Source organism: Mytilus edulis, chromosome 4, assembly GCF_963676685.1.
Source record: "Mytilus edulis chromosome 4, xbMytEdul2.2, whole genome shotgun sequence".
NCBI lineage: Eukaryota > Metazoa > Mollusca > Bivalvia > Mytilida > Mytilidae > Mytilus > Mytilus edulis.
The window spans coordinates 10,890,813-10,917,312 of NC_092347.1; the positions used below are offsets into that span (position 1 = coordinate 10,890,813).

Below are 26,500 nucleotides of genomic sequence, written 5' to 3' on the forward strand. Positions count from 1 at the left end.
AACTTTTAAAACAATCAACATTTTTAACCATTCATGTTACTTTGGTTCCAAGGATATACCTTGAATTCCCATGCAGATAAAAATCATATTTCACTTGTGAAATAAATCATTTTTTTTTCAATATTCTAATTCTTTACAGTATTTTTTTTTATATGCCCTTATAAACTCTTGTATACAAAATGTTATGTTGTATTTCACTATGTTAGAAATATTTTTTCCATGTGAAACTTATATAATATTTACCTCTATCACATCTTGTGCGTCTTTATTTTTGGACCAGAATTTGTTAAACATACTGGGTTTCTGTACAAATGAACTCTCAAACTGTAATATATCAAGTCATTATCAATGAAGAATCATACTTTGTGTAATTGTCTGCTGTAACATTGAAGGCATAAAACTTTGCTCAGTGCTCGGAGCACAAAAATCATGCTCGAAACATGAAATCCAGCAATTTGATTGGTTGATTTTCGAGTCGGAGTACAAAAATCATGCTCGAAAGTTTTATGACCGTGAGGCCTGATGTTCATTAGATTGAAGATTGTTTGCAATATCTAATTGTTTGTAAAAGAGCATTACTCCTAGACACTTGTCTAATAGAAAAAAGTATGCACTTAAAAATATGGTAAATACATCTAAAAATTGATATTATCAGTAGAGGATCAACTCTGGCAAAGTTATATCTTTTAACTTCTGAAAAGGACACACAGGTTTGTAAAAGCATTAATAATTGTCAATATGTTCATTAGTATTAAACCGTTACAGGCAAATTGTCTTCAACCCATCAATTTTGCTTATTTTTGAATCCTAAGGTCATAATTCCTGAACTCATTCAAATAGATATAGGAAGATGTGGTATAAGTGCCAATGATACAACTCTCCATCCATGTCACAATTAATAAAAGTAAACCATTATAGTCAAGGTACTGTCTTCATCACAGAGGCATATTTGAGTTATCACACAAAAGCACCAATTGTTTTTATATAGTAACCTACCTTATCTCTAGCCCACTGTATACAATGTTCTATAGTTGCTGGAAAAGACTTCAGTGTACAATAAGGTACATCTTCATCTACTGGATCTCTCTGTTTTAATAAAATAATGTAAAATCATCATACTACAAAATCAACAGTCTGTATGTGCCTGTCTCAAGTCAGGAGCCTGTTATTCAGTAGTTGTCATTTATTGTTGTGTAACATATTTGTTTTTATTTAACCATTCTGTACATAAATTAGGGTGTTAAATTTTTTTGAATGCTTGGCTGAAAATGCAGAATGGGCTTTGCTCATCGGTGAAGGCTGTGCAGTGACCTATAATTATTAATTTATGTGTCATTTGGTCTCTTGTGGAGAGTTGTCTCATTGTAAATCATACAACATCTTCTTTTTACAATCCTTCACTTATATATCCTAATTTGATTTTCTGATGGTTTTAAAACCCATTTCCAATTATAAAGGATAGCAACTTCTATATATGGTAAAATTAAGGTCAATAACAAACAGAATGAGTTCATAGGTCTCAGTGATGATTTTATACCACTCATACTTTTTGTGACCTTATGATTCCAAATTTTTCAAAAAATATGTATTCCATCATGATATAAATACTAGTACAGTCTTGTATCTTGTCCATTTTCTTAATCAAATTTTACCTGACTGCCATATGATTCTGTGATATGTGGTACTATAACCTGGACATGACCTTTAGTTCCCATGGTACCTGACTCTAATAATGGTCTCTGATTGGTTACACATCGACTAGGAATGAAAATTAAAACCTGCTTTTAAATATCATTTTATTTAAATGAATATAAAGTCACTGATAAAAAGCCTGTGAAACTCCAGGATTAAATCCAGCATTGTACACACATGAATTTATGTAACCATCAAGTCATTATTTATAAAAGATTCTTTTTTACCTTACTGTTATCAAAATCATTTATTTATCTTCATGCAAAACTTATCATAAACATTCAAACAATATCTAAAAATAAATGGGGAATAAAGGCAACAGTAGTATACCCCTGTAAACTCGTAAATCGATGGAAAAAAAAAAAATCGGGGTAACAAACTAAAACTGAGGGAAACGCATTAAATATTAGAGGAGAACAACGACACAACATAAAAATGTATCACATACAGAAACAAACTAAGCATTAGACAAAATCTGATGAGAATAACAAATATAACATCAAAACCAAATACATGAATTTGGGATAGAAAAGTACCGTGACACGTCTTAAAGTAATGTGAATTTACACTAAAATATAAGAGAAAACAAAGACACAACGGAAACACAACGTTTAAATGTAACACACACAGAAACGAACTATAATATAACTATGGCCATATTCCTAAATTGGTACAGGACATTTTTTAAAAGAAAAAAAAAATGGTGGGTTGAACCTGGTTTTGTGGCATGACAAAACTCCTGCTTTAATGGCAACGTCAAACACAACACTAAAACGACAACATAACATTACAGAACTACAATACAAATAAATAGGAGAACATACTAGACAAAGAAACACATGAATAACAGCCAGCAAAAGGCACCAGGTCTAAAACTCAAGCGCACCATGTCCACACTGGATTTACCAGTGACGCCCAGATACAAAAGCTTGAAAGTCAAAACAAGTACAAAGTTGTACATCATTGAGGACCAATAGTTCAAAAAGGTTGTGCCAAATACGGCTAGGGTTTTCTGCCTTTCATAAGGACATCCTTATTATCCAGAACAATTTATGCCTCTGCAAACAGTAAATTTTATCAAATGAATATAAAAGATATACATGTACATGATAAAACTGAAGTATTAACTAATTACAGAAAACAAAACCCGGATAGGTTACATAAACCAACACAAAAAATAGACACACCTGACATAGTCAAGGCCTCAACGCAAAAAGTGAAAAAAAGTGACGTCAAATACGAAGTGGAAAAAAGGCACAAAAAATGATGTCACATTTGAAATTCTAAAACAGCACACAAAAAATGACGTCACATTTGAACACAGCTGATGCCTAAACTTGCATAAAACGTTAAAAAGGGAATTTACTCAAGAACTGTAAAAGTGACACTACCCAAATTTGTACTTGATCTGAGTTTTGTGGTGATAAGAATTGTGTATAGGTTTTATAACCTTTAATAGAGGCAAATTAAAGTTAGAGAACAGAAACAAAAAAATCTATTTTTTTTCCATTTGTAAACGGGCATAACTCTTGAACTGTAAAAGTAACGCCACCAAAATTCAAACTTGATTTGTGGTAATGAGCATTGTGTATGAGTTTCATAACAATTGGTTGAGGCAAAATAAAGTGAAAGAAAAGGAATAAAAAAATCAGCAATTTTTCCAATTGTAAAGGGGCATAACTCTAGAACTGTATCCGTGACACCTCCAAAATTCAGAATTGATCTATTTTTTTTGTGGTAATAAGCATTGTGTTTAAGTTTTAGAACATTTGGTTGAGGCAAACTTAAGTTAGAGAATGGAAAGCATTTTTGTGATGTATGGATGTACGGACAGACTGAGGGAAAGACATAAATATGTATAGACGTACAGACAGACAAGGGTAAAACTTAATAGTCCCTCCAATATGACGTGGACATAAAAACTAACTTACCTATCAACATATCTTCTAGCCTCTACATTATCCAATGCATTGACTATTAGATCTTGATATTCAAAGAAAGAATCAGGATAGTTAGATTCTTCTGTCTGTGGACAAACTGGAAATATATAATTCCTATATAAATATCTGTTAGATAACTTTTACCATGCAATGTTTACGTGCTTATAGTATTGAAACCTTTAAAATTAATTTGGAAGATTCAATCTTTATTTTATTAGAAACAACCGATATCACTCTAAATTTTAACAGAGATTATTTCACTTATGCCTTAGCAGATTTTTTTTTTATGGCATGTAGATGTATCCACTGTTTTGATCAGTATATTATTTTCCTTCATCTGGTCTGGTCTGTTTTCAGTTGCCCAATTCATGTATCTTCTTCTTCTGTGTCATTTTCTGTCTATCAACTTATTCACATTCAATGCATTGGTGTATTATTCAAAAATAAGGTTGTTTTCATTGAATTTTGAAATGAACAAATGGGGATAAAAATTCTAATCATCCGTACAGTAACCTATAGTTGTTAATTTCTGTGTCATTTGGCCTCTTGTAAAGAGTTGTCTAACTGGAATTCATACATCATATTTTTGTAATAATAATGAGCAACCATATCATTTCTGTTAGCATCAACAAAATATAACACAGAATATAAAAGGACATTCTAAAATTACAAATTCAAAGAAATAATTCCTTTAAAAAAATGTTCTTAACCATTTGTTTATACCTGATTATATTAAGTGGGTCTAGTTGACTACATATTGACTAGAAATTTTAACTTTCTCAGCATCATCCCCATTCATAGGAATAAAGTTTATTTTAATATTTACAAGACAATACAACAGATATCCTACCTTTGTACTGTTGAGGTTCTATCTTCAAATCTAAAAAAAGAATGTAGACAAAAATCACTTGTCCTGTATTATTACTAATCAATAATCTTTAATAAATAAAAATGTGGTAAATATTTCGTACAAAGAATTTATTAGAATTACTGTAATTACATCCAATAAATGAATTAGTGTTGACAGCTTTAAATGTAGAACACTTTAATTTCTGTACATATTATTTGCCATTTCTATCTTTTAGATTATTTGTTCTGTTTTTCCATATCCCATTTCAATAATGTATCATTTGCCAACAATGCCAAAATGCATCAAATTCTTAATAATTTGTGAAATGAGTAACTTAATTAATTTGCAATATATGTAAAATTGTCTTGTAAAAACCGTTCTACCCTCCTCTTTCCTTCAATGTAGTAAAACTTTATTATGGTAATAACTGATATTCATGTACCTCAGTTTGTTCCATATTTTGAGGAAGGAGGAAAAAATAATTGTTAAAACTTGATTTTGTGGTTTTAAACAAATTTTGCAAAAATTAACAAAAGAAAATTTGTATTTTGTTGAAAACTTGTTTTTTTTTATAACTCTTATCCACAAAATCTTTAAGTTGTTAAAATATTTAATCCATAGTACTTAAATATGAATTAAAAATTAAGAAAAAGTTTTTATAGACATCAACAAACCTGGATTTATTTCTAGTACTGACTGTGCTGCTGTTGTACTTTTGGGTTGCTGTAAATGTTAAAATAAAGTATCATATATTCAATTTAATTCAACAATTTCTTAAGATGTCTTGCAACCATTTAAAAACGTTTTTACAGTTTTATATTTTATAGTAAAATTATATTTATAGTTAAATATTACAGTAAACCATCGAGGTCAAAATTAAATATTGAAATATCCTATTGTATGAAACATAAATATGATATACCACTAGCTACATTGTTAAATCAATATGTCATCTTATACTACTTCAATGAAACATGTACAGAACATTATAGTAATACTTACTCTTATATGATGGGGTCTGAAGAGAAACTGTCTGTTCAGATTGGACTTCTCAATCAAATCATTGTCTGTTATAGTTATCTGTCAACAAAAAAGTTCTAAATAATAGATTTGGTTCATTTCTTTAATTTATTTTATAATTAATCTAAATATTTAAGGGACTTTTAAATGAAAACTTTATGAATACTAAAAAAATAATTATATTGCACAGTTTAAAAAAATTTGATTTTGACAAATAGTTTTAAAAGAAAATCATATGTATATGACCTCAATTTTTGTTGATGGGCATGATTCACTTTACTTTGTACTAATATATCAAAAAGTATCATTTTTGATTTATTTTGAATTTTCATCGAAATTTATTATCATATATACCCCTCCTTTACAACTGTAATACTAAATATAGACAGAGATAACCTAGTTACCTACCTTTCCATCAGAACCCACACCTAATAATGCATAATTCTTTAACATTTCACAGCCTATAGCACCACAACCGACCTAAAATATAGATAATGTGTGTAAGTCTAACACAACTAACACTATTTGAAGTTCACTGGAATAAGACAATGTCTGGAAATTGTTTTAAACATTATTTTACATAGTAAATCATATGTTCACATTTTAACAAATTTACTTGTAAGGTCACACCAATTTAATTCCTTGTTCAATGGACCCGCCCGCACCTATTTTTTTCAAAACGTTTTTTTTTTTTAAATTTTATTCCCGCTTCCCGCATCCGGAAATGTAATCATGTCCATTTCTTGCACCGTTTTTTTGTAAATATTATAAAAAGATACCAACATTTGTTTTTAAAATCACAGTCTAACCTGTATATAACGATTTTAAACCTAGAAGCACCCCACCACACTGTGTAAATATCTGTGAGAATATTTGTTTCAGCATGAAATACAAATATATAACAGCTGAAATACCTGTACAGAACAAAACACTGGTTTCTTTCCCCCTTACTTATATTCCCTATCAAAACATGTTCGTTGTTTGAATAAAGTACAAAGAACTTCTGAAGGATTTGCCTTCCACTGTATTTATATGTATGCCGGTGAAACAAAACTATCCATTGCCGCTGCATGTTTATGCACCTCTCCTGATTGATTAAGGGGCCTGTCGTTCAGCAGTTATCGTTTGTTTATGTGGTTCACTGATATTTACTCGTTTGGATATATAATATAAATAAGATTGTTGGTTTTCCTGTTTCGAATTGTATACACTTATAATTTGGGGCCCCTTTTAGCTAGCTGTTTGGTATGGATCAAAGCCCTGTGTAAAAGGACGTACTTTGACCTGTGTTATTATCTGATTGGGAACAACCCTCCCTCAGACAAGGGGTCATTTTACTGTTGTAGAAAAGGAAATAGAAATACCAAGGGTTTGTAAAGTGCTACTATACAAAACCTTTGAAAACTTAGAATTAAGAGATAACTGTATTGTATTTGAAGCTTTAAGGATGCCATTGGTAGTTTTACTGTCACAAATTTAGTTTACCTAGCGAACCGTAGCAGAGACAGGTAAACAGGTATTTGCGACAGTAAAACTACCGATGGACGTCCAAAAAGCTTCAAATACAATACAGTTATCTCTATTCTAATGCAAAACAAGTTCATAATTGAATTTCAATCATTATATCAGTGTAAAATTTTCATTAAAGAAAATTCAGCAAAAAAAAAGATTTATCTTCTTTGGACCCTACACTAGGTGACGTCATAGGTATGCTTCGGGCGTCAAACATAAACACCAGGCTTTTTCTGGCCTCTGTGCCACTTCAGAATGAATTAAAATTTGATAAAAAGAAGATTTTTACTTGCAACATGTGAGTTTTTTGGCTTATTATTGTAGAAATTACATGTCAATTCATTCAGCAATTCAAAATGTCGGCTTCCTTAGTTACAGACTAGGAGATAGAGAATTTTACGCTAACTGTTATCCAATCAGAACCATTGATTGATGCAAAACAGTTGCATTAGAATTTTTTACTCAAAAAGAGGAGAAATACATCATATTTTAAACAACTTTTCTTAAAGAGGGGTCCCCTTATTTTGAATAATATTAAACTGTTAAAGTAAATGTGTTAACAATAACATGGTAAAAGTCCAGGAATATTACAAAATTCTTGGGCATGTTTTGACCATTTAATACCAGATAGATATATAGTTCTTTGAGAAAATATGAGCCCTTTTGTACTTAAAAGTGTTTTTTTACAACAAAAATATATTAAAACTTATATTGACCCCTCATAAAAGGGATATTTATAACATTAAAGGGTTGTTCCCAACCTGAATATGACTTTGATGGAGAATTGACTTATTGTCAGTCACACAAACATAGACCAGATTTAATTATTCAATTATTTCTTGGTGAACAGGGAAAAAATACTTCTTAAATTAAAGAAATATCTAAAATACAAGTGATTAATCAAGTTTTAATATTGACAAAACCTACTATTTTATATTTACAATAAAAAATTATAATCGCTCGCCTTTACTTTTAAAACTTCGCCTCAAAAATTTGCAAATTAATTATTTTTTATTAAAATTTTCAAATCGCTCGCTACAATTTTTAGAGTCCAAAAATCTGTAGACCAAGAAATTAAATTGATGTGGCCTAAGCGGTCCATTTTATATTTGATTCATTAAGTGCGTTAACAATAATACGTCATGTCATAGCTACTCGGGTGATACTGATGTAAATCTTGATTAAAATCACACTTAACAAGCTGCATCACCTGAACAATTCTAATATACCTTTTAATAAAATTTAATTGAACTAGTCTACTGCTTAGAGCGCATTTGTTTCTAACCTAAACGATGTAAACGACTACGCGCGTAGTCGTTTAATCCATTTGTTTCTTACATTTTTTGGTCAACGTTGACATCGTTCACATAAACGATGTAGGCGCAAAATAGTCGCGGAGTCGTTGATCGTTTATCGTTGAAACGTGTAAACGATAAATTTGTTTCTGCATCTGTCGTTTAAATAATTACGAGCATGTGTTGTTTTCGCAAAGTCCTGGTTATTTATTTTGCGCACTTTTATCTGTTTGTTTACAGTGCGTGAGTGTAATCTATTTTTGTCTGACAACGTGGGGTCGATAAAGTTTATTAAACGATGTATTTGTTTCTAGCAGCTTAACGTTTACTAAAAGATAGTCATCGATGAGAAAATTTCGGGTTAGAAACAAATGCACTCTTAATAATTGGTCTACATCAATGATGTCATTCATTTTTCATCTTTGCAAAAAAACAAAATTTTATTATATTTTTAGTTCAATATATATTTTATATTTTAAGTTCAATATTTTATATTTTTAGTTCAATATATATTATTTATTTTTAGTTCAATATATATTATATATTTTCATTTCAGTACCTACCATAAATAATTTAACTTGAGACAGTTTCCTACAGCCATTTTCCCCAATACATATTCTTAATAAATCATATCTGTCGTTTCTGTAAAATACAAAGCATATCCATTTCAAAGAACATTTATACTGGTAAGTGGAGTAATGAAACTTATAATTAAAAGTCGTTTCAACAATTGGAATACTGTTTGAATGATACAACCCTCAAAGAAGTTCCTTTCAAATGTAATTTATGGAATTGCCTCTGGAATATTGATCGACACTAAAAAATCTTAAGTAAGGTGGAACTGTTACTAGGACAGGTCTGTTCTATGAATAGTTATTTTTCCATTTAAGAAATGAATGTTTAAATGGAACAGTACAAGGATGAATTATATGAATATGGGGAACAATTAAGGTTTGCTAAAGTTAACAAGCTAGGAAGCACCTGCTGAATTTTCTTGCCTAATTTTCATGGATTGAGGAAAACATAATGTTTTTTTGTTTTGCCGAAGTCTGACTTCAAGACTATAGAAAATATGTACTTCATTAAACATTGAAATTCGTAGTTCATCTTTACCCACAAAATCAACAAAAATTGGTATCACACAAAAACTTATGTATCAACAGTATCGTTCTTCTATATTTTTGTTAGGTATGTCAGTCTGTTTGTTTGATGGTTTTACTTTAAAGAATAATATTAAAACCTAAGAAACAATTCATCATCATCCATGTATAAAGAAAATTATTGAATAAATGGAAGATTTCACACAATTTCCATATGGACTTGATAAAGAATCTTAATGACTTACTTTGATTGAAATAATGAAGGATTTAATCTATCTTCTTTAGTTATAACATCTATAGAGTCTAAATATATCTGTAATAAAAAATAGTACTTATAGTATAACTAATCGTCGTATTTGAATATCAAAAATAAGGCAACGCGTGACCGAACGACGCTTGGATTAAACGAGTGCGCAGCACGAGTTTAATCCATAGCGGCGTTCGGTCACAAGTTGTCTTATTTTTGATATTCAAATACGGCGATTAGTTATTCTTTTTATTACATTGGCAAATGGCTTTTTTTTATGAAATTAATGTGGAAAATGTAAGGAACTATATCTTTGTCCTACGCATTGACAATTTGTTTTGATCCGACATTATCGACGTCTTGACAACGCCTATTATGGTATGACGTCAGAGAGTGAAATAACCCCGTTTATTTCACATGTGAAATTATCGGTTTTTATCTAACTGGGAAATCAATGTAATTCATTGCAACCAATGTAATAATTGTTTATACAAGACTTCTAAATATAAAAAGCATGTATATCTTTTAGCTGTATTCAGAGAAGGATAGATTTTTTTGTATTGTTTTCTTCATTGGAAAAAAAAAAGTTTTTCTTTTTTTTAATATCATTTTCTTCACCATATAAATCGTTATTGAAAAAGAAGGTACAGGAATTGCTAAATTTGAAAAATTAACAAACATACATGTTTGAGTTTGCAAAAAATAGCCTGATATTAATTTGATTTCTTTTCTTTTGGAGTGTATCAATTGTGATGATCATATTACCATTTGATTAAGAGGTGTAAATTTTCCAGTTAATGCTTTTAGTCCTTCCTGGGCAACAAATCCACCAATAGCAGCACAGAGAGGGGCAAAACATCCACGACATGTGTACGAAATCATACGTATCAAATCTTCATCAAGGGAGTCAACTCTTGTCACCATTTGTTCATTTAACTGTTTAGCTAATGATAAGACAACTTCTGCATCTGTTTTACACCTGAAAATATAACATTATCACCTTATAACTATTTTGAGAATAGCAGTGAGTTTGTTAAAGATATTGGGAGGTATATACATGTCTTAATAATCTTTAAAACAGTATCATTAAGTACAAACATTAAACTAGGAACAGTATATTTTTTATGTTTGAAATATCAATTATGTTGAACTAGTACATTTGAATCTGATTTTATTGTGTGCCCTTTGTCCATGAACTAATCATGATAAAAAGCAGTACTCACAACTTCTTCAACAAGTTTATCCGTACCATTTGTGCCTGTCATAAGACAGCAAACTAGTCAGTTCTTCTAATAAAATTGAGAATGGAAATGGGGAATGTGCCAAAAAGACAACAACCCGACAATAGAAAAAAACAACAGCAGAAGGTCACCAACAGGTCTTCAATGTAGCGAGAAATTTCCACACCCGGAGGCGTCCTTCAGCTTATAAGCATTTTCCATTGAATAAGGAAATTGGCATAGTTGGAAAATGTTGCCACTTTCAGTTTACTTAAAATTGTACTTGAGATTCTTAGAGATTTACATAAGGTGTGAGAAATTTTTATTAACCTCCAGATGATTTTTTTTTATTCTATGGTATAGTTGGCTTCTGTCTCACTATCTCCTATGTATGTCTGTATGTGACTGTCCTTACCTAACGTTTGATAATTTCAATAATATTTACTTACCAAATATTTGGCAATCTGTTGTTTTCTTTCCTAAATTTATGAAGTGCCATAAATCCCAAGTGAATAGAACTAGGGGCCTGTAAAACAAATTAAATGTAAACAAAAGCTGTAACTTCATCACAAAAAATTAAACATTTTAATTTCTTACTGAACAAATAATGTTTTTTTTGTCTAGTTTTCTATTTGTATCATTGGATAGCTGTGTCATTGACTAGTATACACATTTATTACTATTTTGTGAATTTTTCCTTTGATCTTTTTTTGTGATAATTTTTCATATAATGCTTCTTGCTTGAGATGGAAAATTATCCCTAGAAACTAAGGACGCACGTGGCGCTGCTAATGAAATTTACATGAAATTGACATCGTCCTCATAGGTAAAAACGCGATAAACAGATTATCATTGGTCATCTCAACTCGATTGCTTTTCTCGTTTTCGCCATACTGGCTCAAGCGAAACCAGGTTCTCCACAGGGTGCAGCTTTATATGAACTCAGAGGTTGAACCCTGAACAGTTGAGGCAATTATGGAGACCACATTCAAGCTTGATACAGCTCTGAATTTGGGTTATGATCACATTTTTGACATAATATGAGTTTCTGACACAAAACAAATGCCAAGATCTTACAAATCTATTGAGCAAGATTTCTTCTTCAAACTTTTCAAAAATTTGGAATTTGAGAAAATTGGAAAACAATCAAAACTACTACCATGACTACCACCCCCCCCCCCCCCCCCCCCCCTTTTTTTGCAATTAGTCTAAAACCTGACATTTCTATTTACAAGTAGTTTAAGGGAGGTAAATCTGAACATACCCAACATTGTATGTTAGATGTTTTTGAATTACCTCCATTACACTGCTTTTAAATTGTCTTAATTGTCCATTGACCAGAAAAACCTAGATTTTCTTTTTTATTGGCCCTTTTACCCCTAATTCCAAAACATTTTGAGCCATAACCCCCTAAAGTCAATACTAACCATCCCTTCATGGTATGGAAACTTGTGGTATAATTTTAGAGAGATTCATACACTTTAACACAAGTTATTGTTTGAAAACTACAAAAAAGCTTATTTTGGGCCCCCTTTTTGGCCCCCAATTCCTGAACTATTAGGACAATAACCCCCAATATTAACCCAACCTTTCTTTAGTGGTATTGAACCTATAGAGATCCATCCACAAAAACAAAAGTTATTGTCCAGGAAACTAAATGCGTCTTGGACGACGACGACGACAACATGATATTATTATACGACGCAAAATTTTTTTTACAGTCATATAAAAATCAATCTTGTTGATATGATCAACAATAATCTATAAATCTCCCTTTATCTAACAGTAACTTTATGTAAAAAAATATAAAATATAACCAAAAAATTGCTACATAAATCATACCTCAAATTTACTAAGATCACAGATTAAGATTTTTGGATCATGTAACTGTTTTTCAAGGCTTTCCTAAAAAAATAATATTAGAATATACAAGTTAGTAGTTGAAGCTTTTTGTACTAAAATTTCAAAACTTTGTAGTTTAAGGCTATAATAATACCTGAATCTACTACTTCTAGCAGTGAGGTAAACTAGGAGACTAAAATTCATAACCCTTCCTAGGTTTTTTTAGTTTTAAAGTAATATCATTGAGTGCAGAAAACAGATTTCATTGTTTGTTAATGATTTCATGGATTATTTGGATTTTATTGACTGGTACCTACAAATGTCATAATTCATCTTACAAAGATAATCAACCAGATCCTTTAAAACTGTTAATACAATAGACAAATATGTGTGGAATCCAAACGTCTATGCTAATAAAATGAAAATTTATGGTGAGTCCAATATAAACCATTAATGTTACCAAAGAAATGTCAAAATGTTTTCATATATTTTTACTAAGGTTATGCTACAAGCATATCTATAAAACATGTTAAAGGCCTTATGGTGACCTATGTTTGTTAATTTCTGTGTCATTTGGTTTCTTGTGGAGAGTTGTCTCATTGACAATCATACCACATCTTCTTTTTTATAGTTGGTGCTTAACCGAAATAGTCAGATTTTGATGTAGAAATGACCATACACTTTACTTACATATTTTAATGTGGCTTGACCTTTGATCTGAATGGCTCTGCCACCATGTGTATATGGTGAAAACTCATCACTACTTGTATCACAGTTAATTGTAAATGATTCGGGAGATTTTACTGAAAATAAACAAACAATTATTGTTTTAATTATTACAATAACTCTTGATTTGTTGTAATAGATACATTTAAAAATATTACTAATGAAAAAAAAAAATGCTTGGAACAGGTAATTTCATTGGCTACTGTGGGATATTTGTTCTCTACCTTAAACCATCGAAGATCTGAGGTTAGTCACCATGGCAACTTAGTGTATTGCAGCAGATGATCTTACATTACAAAATACCTTTGATAATACCATTTTAACCAAGATTTCAGTTAGTTTTCTCTTTCCTTTGAAAACCAGACAAGTAAACAATGGTAAAACCTATTTTGATAAGCAATATTTATGAACTTATAAAAACCTGAAATCACCTAACATGTTTACTGTGTCCATGTAACGTATGTAATGTGTTAATGTAACATGTAATGTGTCCATGGAAATAGTTACAACTACACCAAATTTAAAGTTGCTTGATGGTAAATGAGATGTAATAACATAACCAACTGAGAGTCTTTACTAAACACAAGACTAATTTTGCTATTATTGAAAACACATGAATGATAGCATGCAAATGTTTAACCCAGTAAATCTTTTTTTTTTTAAAGATTAACTTTATGTGGATACTGTAAAGAGGTTGAAAAAGAAACATCAATATTATTAACTTCAGTGTACATTGCATAGATGTTCAATTGTAATTTGCTGACAGTTTACAATCAGTCTTTAAATATTCTGATATCTTAGGCGATCAAAGTGTGTTTCTCTGTAATTTTTCATGATGTAAGGACACTCATTGTTATTCTTACCTGATATTTCAAATTGTTTCTCATTAATTTCTGTCATTCCATTAACTTCCCTAAACGTAACAACATCGCCATCTTCTAAACCATGTGTTTTCTCTCGTACTTGTAAGATTGTGACTAGAGCAGGATTATCCTATATATAACAAAATAAGACAAATCTGTTATATTTTATTCATTTTTTATCTTGCTTCTTGTGTATACAAATTAGAAATAAAGTGACATGAATAAAATTCCTAAGAGGTAACTATTTACTATAAAAAATAAGTGTAATAAAAATTCATTTCGATTCAATTCTGTTTTCAGAGTAAGTTACTAAAAGTATGAAAGTCTGATGAATATTGAGTATTTGTCTTTTCATTAATTCAACAGCCCTACTTTTTAGAGATATTTAAATAAACTACATGGTGATTGCATTGACTTCAATTCTCAGTGGTTTGTAAAAATATTCAGTTTACTTTTTATTGACAATTTTTAAACATGGCTACACATACAGCATTCAGATTCTCAATTTTAACTATTTAAGCAGACATTCAATATTTATGTTTGTATGCATTTAAAATCAATTTGTGTTTAATGTGTAATATTGTCCCAACGATAGAACAGAGATGATGTATGGAATGCAACACTCTTTTTCTCCTCAGATTTAATCTGGATTTTAAAGAGTTGTCTCCCATTTGAAACTCAATTTAAATATACAGAATTGAATCAATCTGTATCTATTTTTGATATTGCTTAGAAGACAAAACGAGACTGTGTCCATAGTACAATGATGCCTCACTCAAACTATCATTTTCTATGTTCAGTGGAGTGCCACTTGGAGTAAAACTCTAATTTGGCAATATAATTAGAAAGATCCTATCATAGGGAACATGTCTACTAAGTTTCAAGTTTATTGGACTACTCTGACCAAAAACTTTATCCTGAAGCAGGACAGATGGATGAACAAACAGACTCACAGACCAGAAAACATAACACCCCAAGGTGAGGCATAAAATAGTTGTAATCAATGCATTAATGCATATCAAATGTTGTCTGAGGACCAGATAATTCATGCCATAAGTCTTAAGAAGATGAATTTTCGTAAAGTTCATATACCATACCTTAGATATACTCTCTATGAATATATCTCTTGGTTCTTCTCCATTAATATCTGTTACCTCAAAACTATCACCAAAATCACAGAATGCTGAACAAAACACACCATATACATCACAACTTATAAACTGTAAACATAAAACAATGCACATTATTCATTACAAACTGTCCATTTAAATAATAAATACATAATATAATATCGATTTACAATGTATTTCATAACTTTATACTACATGTATATGGTTTATGCATTTGTGCCAAACTCACTTAGTGGAATCAATCAATTTATCATACAATTACATCTTTTAAACAGTAGTAAGATATGTTATTTTTCAGCAAAGTATCATGTGTCTTACATGCCTCAACACCAAATTCTGTAATTCTGCATGATTTTGTGATTTTTTTTTGTATGAAAGCTTAAAGTTTTTGCTGTAAACTTTTACTAGGCTTAACCAATAACAATTCATCTGTATAGTTGTATTAAAATTTCATGATTAAAATTGTCAGGTGTAAAACCAGACTTGCTAAAGTTGATCTCAAATGCAAGCCTACGTCGCCTATCTAAGCAAGCTGTCTCAGATAAAGAATTATTAAATTCAATAGCTAACATCTGTTTCAAAATTAAAATAACCAGTTCTAATGCTTGCTGTTTAGCGTGAGTCAAGGCTCTTGTGTTGAGCAGTACTTTGAACTTTTTTTATTCATTGTGACCTGGATGGAGAGTTGTATAATTGGCACTCATACCACATCTTCTAATTCATATTGTACAAGTTTAGGTAAAACAAGGATAAAAACTTGATTCCACATGATTACTTACTGTTATTTGTGGAGATTGTTCTCTACAAAATTTGTTAATCTTCAGTTGTAAACTGAGTGGTAACTCTGTTAATATGATACACTGAAACAAAGTAAGAACATGAAATTAACACACACATGCATTCGAAATTATTAAATATAATTGATCTAAGAGATATCAAGTAATCTGTATAAACCAAGCATTACACTTATCTAAACAGAACTCTTAGAACCCTTACTTTTTATTTAAGAACATTGACAGTAACACATTGATTGATTGATATTCATGACCAGCGGGTTATCTACCATTTCATTCACAAAACTAACAATTAATTATCATAAATGTGTCTGTTTATTACTAATTATTTCTAATAATGTTATTATGAAGGTCTAAATGCTAAAGTGAATAGCATATATATATATCCTATTCCAAGCCCATTACACAATAGCATAATATCCTATATATCAGCAAACAATCTCATTCAGCTTCAGCTAAACTTTAAAAAAAATAGTTCCTAGGGTCAATTCTTTCTTCTATCAGAATACTTGCTGTTTCATTCCGATATTATATTTGTGCCCATATTATAAGTCTGGAAACATTTCTTACACTCAATTGCCAAAAAATAATTAATTGAAATTTTAGGTAATGTGAACTATGAAGAAACTAGAGGTCAAGGACAGTTTACCTGGTATTGTTTAAGGTAATCTAAGTCTGTGGAATCTTCTAAACTGTATGTTACAATATTCATACTGACATAAGGGTTTAGTTCACTAAGTCTGTTCACACTAGCTTCTGCCCTGTAAGATACAAATCATACATGGTTTACTTGTTTTGGAATGTTATTTGGTTATTGTTTTATACATCATAAGAATTGTTTTCCACATTTGATTGACAATATTGAATAAATTAGACTATAATCAAAAGCTTTTACACTATAAAGATTTCTTTCTTATTACCAGGCATATGATATAACACTTGTCTATTGTTGAAGACCATTCATTGCCAAAAGAAGTCTTTTTTTAATTTATTGGGTTTGAGGGGTTGCTGTCAAAGAATGTCTCAGGTCATTGGGGATTCATTGGTCTAAGCAGTGCAACTTCTGTATCACTAGCCTGTCAACACCTAAGTTGTGAGTTTGAGTCCTGCACATGGAAGAAGAGTTTGACTCCATCTTGGATCCATTTGGATTGCAAATTTTCCTAATAAAGGTGGTGGTTCTCTCAAACCAATCTAACTTCCTCCAACAAAAAAACTGACTGCCATGAAATAATAAAATAGGGCAGTGATGTGTAAAATGTAATCATTTTTATTAATATGCAGAAGAAACAATCAAACAAATATTGTTGTAATTTGGATAGTTGTTTATACATGTATGTATTTTCCACTCAGTATATGAATCAAACAATGAATGTCTTTAGATTTTGCAAATAAATAAAATAATTAACCTCAATGAACATTAACTTTTTCAGAGGAAAATTCAACTATACATTTACATATCACAACGTAATAATGATACAATACAAACAATTACATAATAAATTATATGTATATATATATTTTATTACCTATTTCTTTGTTGTTTTACATCATCCTCCCTTAAGAAAAACTGTGTCCCCAAATCCTGTATAGTACTGATATTTCCATCCTGAACAGTCAAAGCCTGTAGTATATAGAAACAGAAATTAAAATTCAACAATAAAACTATCAAAATTTTGCAATAAAATGGCTTTGTATTACAATTTTTTTTTACATTTAAGAAAGATAAGCAACCTAATCATATATATAATCTACTAATTCAAATATGTGCTCCTATAAAAAAAAAGTCATACCTATGGTTGAAGACTACATAAATTCATGCAAACATTTCTAAATTTACATGTACAGTTATGTTGCTCTCTAGATAACTTTTCATTATTTGGATTTGCTGTCTCAATGTGTATACCCCACATCTAGATTCATATTTTATTTTATAAAATTACTTAAATTATCATGACAATTGTGCAACATACATCTCTTAGTTATTTTCGCAACACAAAATAATATTTATTTCACATCCTTCATTGAAATTTAATTTGCCCTTCAATTTCAGCACTGGTAAATAACCTGGTAGGGTTGATATCATCACAACTGTACTACTGTTTGGGTATCACTAATAGAAGTAATACAAACATAAGTCTTCATGACCTAAAGTTGCATGAAAACCATACCACTTTTTTTGCAGGTACATATATATATTTGTCAATCTGAATGCGACTCAAAAGGTGATAAATTCAATGACACACTCATAAATTAAATCTTAATTTATCTCTTGTTCTTGTTATCAATTGTTTCCTTTCCTTCCTTAATTGAATTTGTGCATATTTATATATTAATCATGAAATAAGATGTCTGACGTTGGATGTAAGTTATAAAAATAATTTTAAAGAAGTAAAAGAACCTTTTTTATATAATTATATGGATGAGATGATTGAACAAAAAATAAACTCACCTTTACTCCCGCTAGGACAATATTCTTAGCTGAAATATACAATCTCATTAATAAAAAATGTTAATACCAGTAACTAATTTGATATAGATATAGATAGATTTTTAATATTATTAATTCGTATATTTTAACAAATTTGATTCGTTTAGAGATAGTCACATGTTAAACTATATTTTTGAAGGTAGAGAGAAAACGGCGGATAGCAAAAAGCATATTGACCGGCAAAAAGCATATTGCACGGTTATTTTTAGAATATCTAAAAACCGATATACTTTGTGACGTCATGTAATGAATTTCAGGATATTGTTTAACGTTTTGAAAAAAATGATATCTGTGATCGATTATTTGACGATAAAAAATCTTCAAATATCTAAGATGCAAAAAAAACAAGTAAATGAAATAACAACTAATATATTGTTATTGTCAAGGAGACAATGTAATATCTACAAAGTTCCAACAAACCTAAATGACGATTTTGATACAAACACGGTCGGAAATTAGTAATATAACAAATATAACCTTTGTATGAAGTCAATACAGGATATATCGACCCAAAGAAGTATATCGACCTCGGACTTCGTCCTCAGTCAATATACTTATTTCAGGTCAATATATCCTTGTATCGACCTCATACAAAGGCTATATTTGTATAATATCTTTCAAATGTTATAATTACAATACATGTACTACAATTTTATCAACAGACTGTCAATGAAAATTTATGACATTGTTAACGTAAATATACCAGTAAGCAGTTCATTTCTTTTTAAAGAAAATTGTTTGAATATTTCTAAAATTGTTTAAATATTTTTAATTAAAACTTTGGTTTGAATATTATTAATCAATCTAATCATGTTGATGTATAATTCTCTGATACAGAGATAAAAATTTGATGACAATGTGAAAGCCCTAGTTTGACTAGCTAAATTTACAAAGACATCTTACCAATTTCTATTCCTACTCCACCCATTCCATAGACTAGGACTGATGAAGAAGCCATCTTCTTCATGGCATGGTCACCCAGAACATATCTCTGACGACTGAAAATAGTATTGAATATCATCAATATATATACAAATATAATAATTCTTAGCAATTCTTAGAAATTTCAGAGATTTCATGTTAAAAATATTTCAGAACCACTTTCTTTATTATCTTTTTATAATTCAGAACAAATGTCTATTATCTATATATATATTTCTTTATCTTATCTAAATCAAATAAATTTTATTCCTGGCATGACAAGAACCATAGAATAAATGTATTTACACTTTTTGTGTTTAGCTGTATTTTGTTGACCTTAGATCTGCTCCGAATAACCTTCTGACTTCAAGCAACAATCACTTTTTAAAGATGTCAAATGTTTTGAATTATGATGTCAAAGTTTACAGGTATGTGTGTGATTTTTAAGTAATGGCGGACACATTTGCACACAAAAAGTGTAAATAAGTCTATAATCTATTGTAGGGAGTGTGTATTACTCTTGTTAATTAAGTAAACACTTGCAGCATCTCTAGATGGTCTGTTGCAAGTACAATTTTTCCTTTTAATGATGAAAGTTTTAATGACCCTTCTTTCATCTCAGGTCATTTTTTTCTAAAAATCAATCTGTTATTTTTTAAATTTACTCTTGTCCTGAACATGCATGATCAATTTGGCATCAGGAATTATTGGTTACCAGGCATCAGGAATTATTGGTTACCAAACAATAATCAATCAACCATTTCCATAACCTGTCTATTTCACTACAACCATTTCCATAACCTGTCTATTTCACTACAAACATTTCCATAACCTGTCTATTTCACTACAATTGTATTTCCATAACCTTTCTATTTTACTACAATTGTATTTCCATTACCTTACATATCCTCAATAAAAAAATAAAAATAATTATGTCCTACAGAAGAAATTATCCATACCTGTAGAGGGAATCGTCAATTTCCATTTCTGTTGCCATCTTTTCTGTTTATTTCTGAAAAAAAAATCATTGAATAAGGTATTTTTTCAAGATAAAGTCATTAAAAGTAACATTTATAATATAATTAAAGAAGACAGGTCTAACATATAACCTGTAGGAACTGAGTGAATAATATTTTTTTTCTTTTAAATAGAATTCTTGCATCACTATATATACATGTACATAATATACATGATATATAGATGTAACTAAAGTGAAGTGAATTTAAGGATCATAGATACCCCAGCTTCATATAAATAATCCGTTTATTTTCTATCAAAGTAAGAAGAATTGAAACTTTTAATATACATATATTCATGTACAATTAAATATAAGTAATCAAACATAATGAATTCAAAATAGATTTTTTGACAATGATTTATTAATGATTTTGTAAATTTTAAGCACCTTACCTTTATCATGTGTCTGAGCAATTTAAAAGATCTACGCATATCATATTTATTTTGCAGATTATAAATCATTATTATTCCCTGAACTACATGTATTTTTTTTTCATTCCATTAAATATCCTTCCTAATGTCAGCAATTCCCAGGTAAATTGTTTGAAATTAATCTTCAAACGTAATCATTAGAGAATGTCATAAAATATTCATGTGTTTCTTCATTAACTCACCAAATGTGACAATTAAATCTATTGTATATTGATTTGAACATAGAGTTTGTTACCATAGGCGGATCCAGGGGGGGGCCCTGGGGGGCCCGGGCCCCCCCTTTCGTGGGAAAAATTTGGTTGATTATATAGGGAATCATTGAAGCATGACTGGAGCGGGCCCCCTCTTAGGTCAGTCAGCGGGCCCCCCCTTAGGAAAAGTTCTGGATCCGCCACTGGTTACTATTCAGGGTGTTATAACATCTACTGTGAAAAAACAACTAATATCTTCCAGTATACACAATCATGACAATGGTATAGTTACATTACTACAGCTACAATCTTTTAACATGTTTAATGAAGAAATATAATAACTGTCTTTACAGTTTTTTCTCTTACATGTTTTAACAATCTCTACAGTACATTTAGGAGATAAAATAACAACTTTAAAACTAGAAAACAATACATGTATATACCTTAAACTAAGGGCATATATCATGTATATGTGTAAGCTTGTTGGAAAGCAAGGGCAATTGATTGGATGTACAGGACATAAAGAGACCATTGAAACAAATCACTGAATAATTATTGAGCCTTTTGCTGCTTCTCATCTCTATAGTTATTGGATTGGAAATTAATACACTACTGAAGAGTCTTGAATGATGATTCTAGCAATTTTTACTAAATCCACGAATATAAGTATGCACTTACATGTATATAAATGAATTCAATGACCTTAATATAAATGTATATTGCACTTGCGTGTTATTAAGCCATGTTAGTACAAATGTTAGTCATTGTTAGTAATCAAGTGCATTTGTGTGTTATTTAGTCATGTTAGTACAAATGTTAGTAATCAAGTGCACTTAAGTGTTATTTAGTCATGTTAGTACAAATGTTAGTTATCATGTGCACTTAAGTGTTATTTAGTCATGTTAGTACAAATGTTAGTAATCAAGTGCACTTGCGTGTTATTTATTCATGTTAGTACAAATGTTAGTAATCAAGTGCACTTGCGTGTTAATTAGTCATTTTAGTACAAATGTTAGTAATCAAGTGCACTTGCATGTTATCTAGTCATGTTAGTAATCAAGTGCACTTGCGTGTTATTTAGTCATGTTAGTACAAATGTTAGTAATCAAGTGCACTTGCATGTTATCTAGTCATGTTAGTAATCAAGTGCACTTGCGTGTTATTTAGTCATGTTAGTACAAATGTTAGTAATCAAGTGCACTTAAGTGTTATTTAGTCATGTTAGTACAAATGTTAGTTATCATGTGCACTTAAGTGTTATTTATTCATGTTAGTACAAATGTTAGTAATCAAGTGCACATGCATGTTATTTAGTCATGTTAGTACAAATGTTAGTAATCAAGTGCACTTGCGTGTTATTTATTCATGTTAGTACAAATGTTTAGTAACCTAGTGCACTTGCGTGTTATTTAGTCATGTTAGTACAAATGTTAGTAATCAAGTGCACTTGCATGTTATTTAGTCATGTTAGTACAAATGTTAGTAATCAAGTGCACTTGCATGTTATTTAGTCATGTTAGTACAAATGTTTGTAATCAAGTGCACTTGCGTGTTATTTAGTCATGTTAGTACAAATGTATGTAATCAAGTGCACTTGCATGTTATTTAGTTTCAACAGGAAAACTTCCACAGCTGCATTAATTTGTCTTTGTATAATATCTATTTTCGCACAATGATTGTAAATTTGTGTATTTTGAACAGTGACATTAAAAGATTCATAAAAATTTATTTGCCGTGTGAAGACAATTCCACGATATACATGTCAGTTATCAACAGTTTGGGTTGAACTTGAACTTGACTTGCTTAACAATGTTAAATGCTAACCAGATGCTCCGCAGGGCGTAGCTTTATACAACTGAAGAGGTTGAACCCTGAATGGTTGGGGCAAGTATGGACACAACATTCAAGCTGGATTAAGCTCTAAATTTGGATTGTGATTAAATAGTTTACACAGAATAGGATTCTGACACAGAATGAATGTGGTCTAATGAACTTAAAAAATGTGTTTTGCCTTTGAGCAATTCACTATGCTGTTGAATATTAATCCTCTCAAAAAAATGTTTGAAGAAATTTTCTTTTTATTTATGAAATCTGAAATGAGAAAAATTGACCCCCCCCCCCCTAATTTGTTTTTCACATCCTCCTTTCCCTTATTCCAAAACTGATCTCAATTCAAATTTCTAATGGAGTTTGCAACAATAACTACCTATTTAAATACACCATAAAATATTAAAATGTAAAAAAGTGCTTGTAATCACTGAATGGTAAAGATTGTTTTAATTTATTAGTTGGTAGTAAAAGTGACTATACATTGTATATTGTATAAAACAATGATTTAAGATGATTCAACTACTATTCTGGACAAAGAAAGATGACTCCAATTTTCAAAGAATATTTCATAAAAACTGCAATTGAAAATTTCTTGCTATTGGGCAATATCAGTGATATTGTTTGCCTCAAATTACAGCCGAAATTCGGCCTTTTCCCCTAGAGAAAATTCCCAATAACTAAAAAAAATGGCTTTAAATTCCTCCCATAAAGTTATACATTTTCCCAAAACAGTGATGGCATTGGTACATGTGGTAGTAATGTTTGTAAATTTCGTATTCATGTTATTATTTTGATATTAGAAAGCACTTTTGAGATCTGGTTTTCTGATCAGAATGATCATGTTCTGTTCTGTTCTGTTCAGGTAGATTCCTCCGTTATATATCGGAGCACTCCCACTTGGGGATATATGGTTTTAAAATATTTACAGATATTTACAGTGTGGTGTGGTGCTCAAGTTTAAACCAGATGCTCCGCAGGGCGTAGCTTTATACGACCGCAGAGGTTGAACCCTGAACGGTTGGGGCAAGTATGGACACAACATTCAAGCTGGATTCAGCTCTAAATTTGGATTGTGATTAAATAGTTGACACAGCATAGGTTTCTGACACAGAATGAATGTGTTCTAATGAACTTAAAATTTTTGTTTTCTCTTAGAGCAATTCACTATGCTGTTGAATATTAATCCTCTCAAAAAAATTTTCTTTTTTATTTATGAAATTTCAAATGAGAAAAATTGAACCCAATTTTTTTCAATCACATCCCCCTTTCCCTTATTCCAAAACTAATCTCAATTAAAATTTCTAATGGAGTTTGCAACAATAACTACTCATTTAAATACATCATAAAATATTAAGATGTAAAAAAACTGCTTGTTATCACTGAATGGTAAAGATTATTTTAATTTATCAGTTGGTAGTAAAAAGTGAATATACATTGTATATTGTATATAACAAAGATTTAGGTTGATTCTGGACAAAGAAAGATAACTCCAATTAAAAAAAAACCTTGCTATTGCACAATATTTTGCAATTAGATATTTCTTGCTTACTATTCTGGACAAAGAAAGATAACTCTAATTAAAAAAAAATTGGCTATTTCACAATATTGTGCAATTAGATATTTCTTGCCATTGCGCAATACTGTGCAATTGAAAAGACTTGCTATTGCACAATACTTAATATAATAATTTTAGATCCTGATTTGGACCAACTTGAAAACTGGGCCCATAATAAACCAGATGCTCCGCAGGGCGTAGCTTTATACGACCGCAGAGGTTGAACCCTGAACGGTTAGGGCAAGTATGGACACAACATTCAAGCTGGATTCAGCTCTAAATTTGGATTGTGATTAAATAGTTGACACAGCATAGGTTTCTGACACAGAATGAATGTGTTCTAATGAACTTAAAATTTTTGTTTCTCTTAGAGCAATTCACTATGCTGTTTAATATTAATCCTCTCAAAAAAATGTTTGAAGAAATTTTCTTTTTTATTTATGAAATTTCAAATGAGAAAAATTGAACCCAATTTTTTTAATCACATCCCCCTTTCCCTTATTCCAAAACTAATCTCAATTAAAATTTCTAATGGAGTTTGCAACAATAACTACTCATTTAAATACATCAATATTAAGATGTAAAAAAAACTGCTTGTTATCACTGAATGGTAAAGATTATTTTAATTTATCAGTTGGTAGTAAAAAGTGAATATACATTGTATATTGTATATAACAAAGATTTAAGTTGATTCTGGACAAAGAAAGATAACTCCAATTAAAAAAAAATCTTGCTATTGCACAATATTTTGCAATTAGATATTTCTTGCTTACTATTCTGGACAAAGAAAGATAACTCTAATTAAATTTCTTTTTGATATTTCACAATATTGTGCAATTAGATATTTCTTGCCATTGCGCAATACTGTGCAATTGAAAAGACTTGCTATTGCACAATACTTAATATAATAATTTTAGATCCTGATTTGGACCAACTTGAAAACTGGGCCCATAATAAAAAATCTAAGTACATTTTTGAATTCAGCATATCAAAGAACTTCAAGATTTCAATTTTTGTTAAAATAAGACTAAGTTTAATTTTGGACCCTTTGGACTTTAGTGTAGACCAATTTGAAAACAGGACCAAAAATGAAGAATCTACATACACAGTTAGATTTGGTATATCAAAGAACCCCATTTATTCAATTTTTGATGAAATCAAACAAAGTTTAATTTTGGACCCCGATTTGGACCAACTTGAAAACTGGGCCAATAATCAAGAATCTAAGTACATTTTTAGATTCAGCATATCAAAGAACCTAACTGATTCATTTTTGTCAAAATCAAACTAAGTTTAATTTTGGACCCTTTGGACCTTAATGTAGACCAATTTGAAAACGGGACCAAAAGTTAAGAATCTACATACACAGTCATGACAGTTAGATTCAGCATATCAAAGAACCCCAATTATTCAATTTTGATGAAATCAAACAAAAGTTTAATTTTGGACCCTTTGGGCCCCTTATTATGTTGGGACCAAAACTCCCAAAATCAAACCCAACCTTTCTTTTATGGTCATAAACCTTGTGTTTAAATTTCATAGATTTCTATTTACTTATACTAACGTTATGGTGCGAAAACCAAGAAAAATGCTTATTTGGGTCCCTTTTTGGCCCCTAATTCCTAAACTGTTGGGACCTAAACTCCCAAAATCAATACCAACCTTCCTTTTGTAGTCATTAACATTGTGTTTAAATTTCATTGATTTCTATTTACTTAAACTAATGTTATTGTGCGAAAACCAAGAATAATGCTTATTTGGGCCCTTTTTTGGCCCCTAATTCCTAAACTGTTGAGACCAAAACTCCCAAAATCAATCCCAACCGTTCTTTT

At 30.3% G+C, this 26,500-nt stretch overlaps 1 protein-coding gene across 1 annotated transcript in view; it reads right to left on the reverse strand.

The window, feature by feature from the left end:
- Positions 1–26,500, reverse strand: part of LOC139518972 (ubiquitin-like modifier-activating enzyme 6) — a 43,042-nt gene that overhangs the window by 11,104 nt on the left and 5,438 nt on the right. The window contains exons 2-23 of the mRNA XM_071310677.1: positions 20,603–20,655; positions 19,626–19,720; positions 18,684–18,712; positions 17,761–17,855; positions 16,881–16,992; positions 16,217–16,297; positions 15,405–15,527; positions 14,308–14,437; positions 13,409–13,521; positions 12,719–12,781; positions 11,326–11,402; positions 10,422–10,635; positions 9,655–9,722; positions 8,873–8,951; positions 5,911–5,982; positions 5,485–5,562; positions 5,157–5,205; positions 4,483–4,512; positions 3,624–3,729; positions 1,653–1,758; positions 997–1,086; positions 244–324 (exon numbers count right to left, since the gene is read on the reverse strand). Of these exons, the coding sequence (XP_071166778.1) occupies positions 244–324; positions 997–1,086; positions 1,653–1,758; positions 3,624–3,729; positions 4,483–4,512; positions 5,157–5,205; positions 5,485–5,562; positions 5,911–5,982; positions 8,873–8,951; positions 9,655–9,722; positions 10,422–10,635; positions 11,326–11,402; positions 12,719–12,781; positions 13,409–13,521; positions 14,308–14,437; positions 15,405–15,527; positions 16,217–16,297; positions 16,881–16,992; positions 17,761–17,855; positions 18,684–18,712; positions 19,626–19,720; positions 20,603–20,640 (1,929 nt within the window). The 5' untranslated portion in view covers positions 20,641–20,655. The remainder of the gene's footprint in view (positions 1–243; positions 325–996; positions 1,087–1,652; positions 1,759–3,623; positions 3,730–4,482; positions 4,513–5,156; positions 5,206–5,484; positions 5,563–5,910; positions 5,983–8,872; positions 8,952–9,654; positions 9,723–10,421; positions 10,636–11,325; positions 11,403–12,718; positions 12,782–13,408; positions 13,522–14,307; positions 14,438–15,404; positions 15,528–16,216; positions 16,298–16,880; positions 16,993–17,760; positions 17,856–18,683; positions 18,713–19,625; positions 19,721–20,602; positions 20,656–26,500) is intronic.